Source organism: Grammomys surdaster, unplaced genomic scaffold, assembly GCF_004785775.1.
Source record: "Grammomys surdaster isolate TR1022 unplaced genomic scaffold, NIH_TR_1.0 125985, whole genome shotgun sequence".
NCBI classification, from domain to species: Eukaryota; Metazoa; Chordata; class Mammalia; order Rodentia; family Muridae; genus Grammomys; species Grammomys surdaster.
Genome location: NW_021620801.1, coordinates 1,550,202 through 1,555,874, shown reverse-complemented (window position 1 = coordinate 1,555,874; position 5,673 = coordinate 1,550,202). Strand labels below are relative to the sequence as shown.

Genomic DNA, 5,673 nt, shown 5'->3' with positions numbered 1-5,673 from the left:
ACACACACACACACACACACACACACACACACACACACACACACACACACACTCCAATCCCTCTCCTTTCTCTCTAATGGAGCCCACGACCCCTCAAGCTGCACACCACAGTCTGTGAAGAGCCCTTTCTCTTCATTGGAACCCTTTTCTAGTAGCAATGTCCTGTTGGGCTACTGTGAAGACAACGCTATTTTTGTCCCCAATACCCCCCTTTCCCAACTTTTGAAAAGTCACAATTTATAAAAATGTAGACCCTGATTCTACTTTATACAAAAGGAAATGTATTTGTGCACATAATTCTGAGGGGGTCAGGCTGATCAGTATGAGTGTACCTCACTGAAGTACACTTACTTATAAAAACATGTTGCCTTTGCCGTGTGAAAACCGGGTGTTTAGTTCTCTGGATTTCTTTATTAGGGCTTTTTTCTGAGCCTCATCAAACCGATTAACCTTGAGATCTTTATCACGGTCAAATGGTATTCTCTCCTGGTGCTTGTTTTTATCTTCAGCAGCCTTATTCTTTAACTTTTTATGATGAATGTCCATGAGGGATTCTGATCTTTTTGATTCCTAGGGAAAGTAGAAGAAAAGTAAAAACCTTAGTTCATGTGCATTACAGTCTACAACCATGAAGCAGAGAAGACCAGTGCGTGTGAGTAAGAGATGTTTGCAAACCCTGATGGGTCTTCTGGATCCAAGACAGCATCTATGGAGAAAATGTACAGCTGTGGCAAATATGATTCAGATGGATGAAGGCATCTACTAGCTACATGCAGCAAAAGAGTAAGAAAGGAAGGCAGCAGGGCCATTATGGTTACCTAAGTCCTAACAGGACTATAAACCAAGAACAAGAGGGTGAAAGAATGAACATTCCTATTCCCGCGTCAGTTCAGAAACAAACCGGTCTCTGAAGCCACTCATGGGAAAAGAGATGAAGGCACTGACACATGGGAGCCAATCCAGAAGTGGATATGAAAGTACAGAGCAGACGTGGCCTAATTCTAGGCCTGTGCAGAGGGTGCACGGCCAGGGACGAAGGAGGTGTCACCCACTACTCTGCTTGTACTGTTTCCCTAACCCCTCCCCCAACCCTATTCCCCTTTCCTCTTTCCTCTTAGCTTGTGCTGATGCTCACATTTTCAGATTTATCTAGACAGTATTTTCAGACAAGGTCTGTGCAAAACAATTGGTTTAATATGTTTAGGGACTTGCTGGAGACCTCTGAGAAGACTAGCCTGGGACAGAAGGACCAGGGATTCCTCCAAGCCAAGTGTATACATACACATACACAGGGCTGCATAGAATGACCTTCAGGACCAGGGAAAGTGGGAGTCATTTTAAGGTTATTCACAATGATTGTCATTTAGTTAGTCTCTTTTCAAAGATTAAAAAAAAATGTGTATATGTGTGATATTCTGGGCACCGCACGTATGCACGAGTCCTCAGAGGCCAACAAAGGATTGGAGTCACTGGAGCTGGAGTCGGAGGCGGTTGTGCGATATCATGGGGTGCTGGAAACTGAACTCAGGTTCTCTGCAAGATCAGCAAGCACTCTCAACTGCGGAGCAGCTCCCCAGCCCCTCATTTAGTCAATCTTAAAACATAAAGCATCTGCAAAGGTGACTTTCCTTTAAGGCTATGAAGAGAAAGGGTCTCAGGTAGCCCACACTGGCCTTCAACTTGCTTGCTATTTAGCCAAGGCTGGCCTTCAATCCTGATCCTCCTGCTTCCACTGCCCAAATGCTAGCATTACAGGTATACTCCACCACTAATTCTCAAAGATAATTCTTTTAATTTTTTAAAAAGACAAATATAAAATATTGGGTTTCATTATACATACTTCCTATAAGAACATAGTGCCTTTGTTGGAATGCTTTAAATATGTGTTTTTTCATAGATATATTTTCAGATATATGAAAAGAGGGGGAATGGCAAAAAGGGTATATTTTGTTGAAAAACTGTAACTGTTAAGGCTCTGACTATGTCAAAGAAGACCCATGAAAACAAAGTAGTAAAGACAGGTCAGTGAACACAGAGCAAGCGAACAGTGACTGATGTGGAGGGGGGTGGGGGTTGGAGGTGAACCTGCAGTCTCAGCAGAGGTGGGAGGATCCAGAGTTTGAGGTCAGCCTGGACTACATAGTGAGTTCTAGGTCAGCCTGACATCCACTCAGTAGTGAGCCTCTGTCTTGAAAAAAACAAACCACAACTGTCTGTGGAGTAGAGGGTGCAGCTTAGTGGTAGAGTGTGTATATGTAGCATATACAAAGACTGTTCAATTCCCAGCACCAAAACCAAAGCAAATGTATTTTCCAAAACTTTATGAAATTGAGAGCAACTTACCTTGAAAACAATGACTTTCACATTCTTTACTTAATTTATCTTTTGTGTGTGCCTGGGGGTGTGGGGTTGTGTGTGGAGGTCAGAGAACAGCTAGTGGGAACTGATTCTCTCTGTCCACCATGTGGAACCCAGGGACTGAACTCAGGTCATCAGGCTTGGTGGCGGGCATCTTGACCCACTGAGCTGTCTCACCGGTCCTAGGATGGCTTTAGCACAGCTTCTGAACACTCATGTTAGTTTCTGGTTGACTGGTTTTTATTTTCATGGCACTACTTTAAAGAGTGTTCAGTTCATCAAAAGGAGAAGGTTACACGGCAGTTTCATATTAAGACTATATCACGCCAGGCGGTGGTGGCACACGCCTTTAATCCCAGCACTTGGGAGGCAGAGGCAGGCGGATTTCTGAGTTTGAGGCCAGCCTGGTCTACAGAGTGAGTTCCAGGACAGCCAGGGCTACACAGAGAAACTCTGTCTCGAAAAACCAAAAAAAAAAAAAAAAGACTATATCACTACTTTGAACAGTAAATGTCATGGTAATCAGAATTTCATACAAGAGTAGAACGTTCACTTCTTGGATGCATTTAAAAGAAAACTGCAGAAATCACTATGTGCTCCCTAAACACTTCAGCACACTCATTGCCAGACCCAATATTTATTTACATTTCCTCCTAACAGTGAGATTGAATGCACAGATATTAGGCAGACATTCACTAATGTTTTCTAATTCAGACCCCCATGAGGATGTTGGCCATTTCTATATCACTCCAGTAAGCTCTGAATGTTTTCCCTAATAAATCCTCCTGTTCCAACAGCCACCACCGGACAAAACATCTGCTCCGCACATGGTACGTCCACCCAGTGATGAGTGCTCCTGGCTGGGTCAGATCCTACCCCTTGGGTAATGACTCCAGCTCACCTGCACTGCTGCAGTCACTCGGAATCTGTCACATTTTATTGATAAGTATCTCACTTTATGCCACTGGCTTTTCATCCTCTCTCTGATGGGCACTTAGATGGTTGTAGCTGTTATGAATCACCTTCTGTTGATATTTGTGTATCTTCTTGAGGCTGCTGCAAATAGTGTTCTATTTTTCCGGAGCCATGTTTCTAGTGTCACATTGCAGGTGTTTGGCTCTATAAGAATGTTGGTTTGGAAAAGATCCAGCTAACAGATTTTCAGCCATTCTTTCTAAGATTACCCATGCTGGTTATAAACATGTGTCCCACATGTTTCAAAAAAGTTATGTTCTTTTTCAGGTCTACATATCCTGACTTTCATTTTCATTTCCTCTTTGGATTTTCATGTTTCCCAGTTATGTATGTCTCTTCGGTTATTCTGAATCCAGACAATGTGGTCTAAATGACTAAAGCTCTTTCAGCTCTACTGGGCCTTGACTCCTGAATCTGTTATGCAAGTGTTTCAGTTTTTCAAAAACGTTTCATGTGTGTTTTTCTAAAATCAGTAAGCTGGTTCCAGTCACACATGGTCAAGAAATCAGTTTTTACACAATTATCATGAACTCAAACACCCAGAACAAAGGTAATTTTCCTAAATACCTAAAGCCTTTTGAGGGCCAGTGGGTTCAGTAATTAACACTTACTCCCTGGCTTTTGAAAGAGAAACTATAACAAAAAATGAAAAGTGATAAATTAATAGGAACTTCAGCTCATAAATCTAGATTCAATTATATTTTAAAGTTTTTTTTTCTCCAATATATAAATCTTCCCACCAAGTTTGCATATAATTTAAAAGTTATGCACTAATGATCTCTATGAGTGAACAGAGCTCTTCCTTTCTGATCATGTGCCCTTAGTAATTATACTTTGTGTTTGTTTGTTTTGTTTTGTTTTTGAGACAGATCTTACTATGAAACCTTGGTTGACCTGTAACTCAAGTCTGTAGACTAGGTTGGTCTTGAACTCACAAAGATGCTTCTGCCTCTGCCTCCTGAGTGTTGAGATTAAATGCATGTGCCACCATACCCAGCAGGAATTAAAAATTTGATACAAGATTTGGTACTTAAGAATTAAAAGCTAAGCCAGGCGGTGGTGGTGCATGCCTTTAATCCCAGCACTTGGGAGGCAGAGGCAGGTAGATTTCTGAGTTCAAGAGTCCGAGGCTAGCCTGGTCTACAGAGTGAGTTCCAGGACAGCCAGGGCTACACAGAGAAACCCTGTCTTTAAAAGCCAAAACCAAAAAAAAAAAAAAGAATTAAAACTTAAAAGTATCATATCAAATATATGAAAGGTTCTTATACATTTGTATAAGGTTCATAGACAACAGAGTTGAGTATTTTTCAGGACGGAGACAGATATGTCTGAAATAAAAGGCAGTTGTAAAGAGAGAACTGGACACCATGATGACCATGCAGAGAGAACCGCAGGTCTGGTTTAAGCTACTCCTGGTGGGTGAGAATGGAACTTGGAAGAAGTATCACTTGAGGGGTGAATTTGAGATGTAGACACCCTGGGGGTGGAGGTGTACCCACTCATGTTCCATACCAACAGAAGACCCATCAAATTCAAGGTGTGGGACACAGCCGCCTGAAGTTTGGGTTTGGCCTACAACCAAGCCCAGCAGCATTATGATGTCTGATGTAACATCAAGAGTTACAAGAATGTACCTAACTGGCATAGAGATCTGGAAGGGGTCTGTGTGTGTAAACATCTCCATCGTATTGCATGGAAATAAAGTGGATGTTAAGAAAGTGAAGGTGAAATCAATTGTCTTCCACTGAAAGAATAATCTTGAGTATTATGATATATCTGTCAAAAGCAACTACAAATTGAAGCCTTTTGTCTGGCTTGCTAGAAAGCTCACTAGAGTTCCTAACTTGGGAGTTTGCTGCAATGCCTGCTGGTGCCCCACCTGAGGTGGGCATGGCCCCAGCTTTGGTAGCACAGTGCAATTCATCATGATTTAGCGGTTGCATAAACAACCGCCCTCCATGATAAGGATGATGACCTATGAGAAGGTGAAGCCGGAGCCCTGCGTTAGAAGTCTAGTTTTACAGGCAGCTGTCCTGTGATGTCAGCACTGAGTGTGCATGTGCCACCTTATTTAGGTAAGAAGATTGTGCATTTAATCAGGATGCTGAAGGCGATGAATGTGACAGTTAAAACACACCTCTTTCTGGACTTGCATACGTAGTTAGCTGTTTGGAACATAGTTGTTTCCTTCCTGAATTGTAAAGATACGACTGCTGCCCCACATCACAGTGTGCAGAGGTGAGTGCTATTATTGCCATTTTCATTCTTTTCTTTTATAACCCGAGTAAAGCTGGTTTTAAATAATAGAGAGAGAGAAGGAGAAAAAGAGAGAGAGAGAGA

At 42.1% G+C, this 5,673-nt stretch overlaps 1 protein-coding gene and 1 pseudogene across 2 annotated transcripts in view; one reads left to right on the top strand and one right to left on the bottom strand.

The window, feature by feature from the left end:
• The window catches only part of Gpalpp1 (GPALPP motifs containing 1), a 23,903-nt gene that overhangs the window by 2,543 nt on the left and 15,687 nt on the right, over positions 1 to 5,673 (bottom strand). For both annotated transcript variants that reach the window (XM_028754272.1, XM_028754271.1), the window contains exon 8: positions 352 to 570. In XM_028754272.1, coding sequence (XP_028610105.1) covers positions 352 to 570 — 219 coding nt within the window. The remainder of the gene's footprint in view (positions 1 to 351; positions 571 to 5,673) is intronic.
• LOC114609875 lies at positions 4,704 to 5,314 on the top strand (annotated as a pseudogene).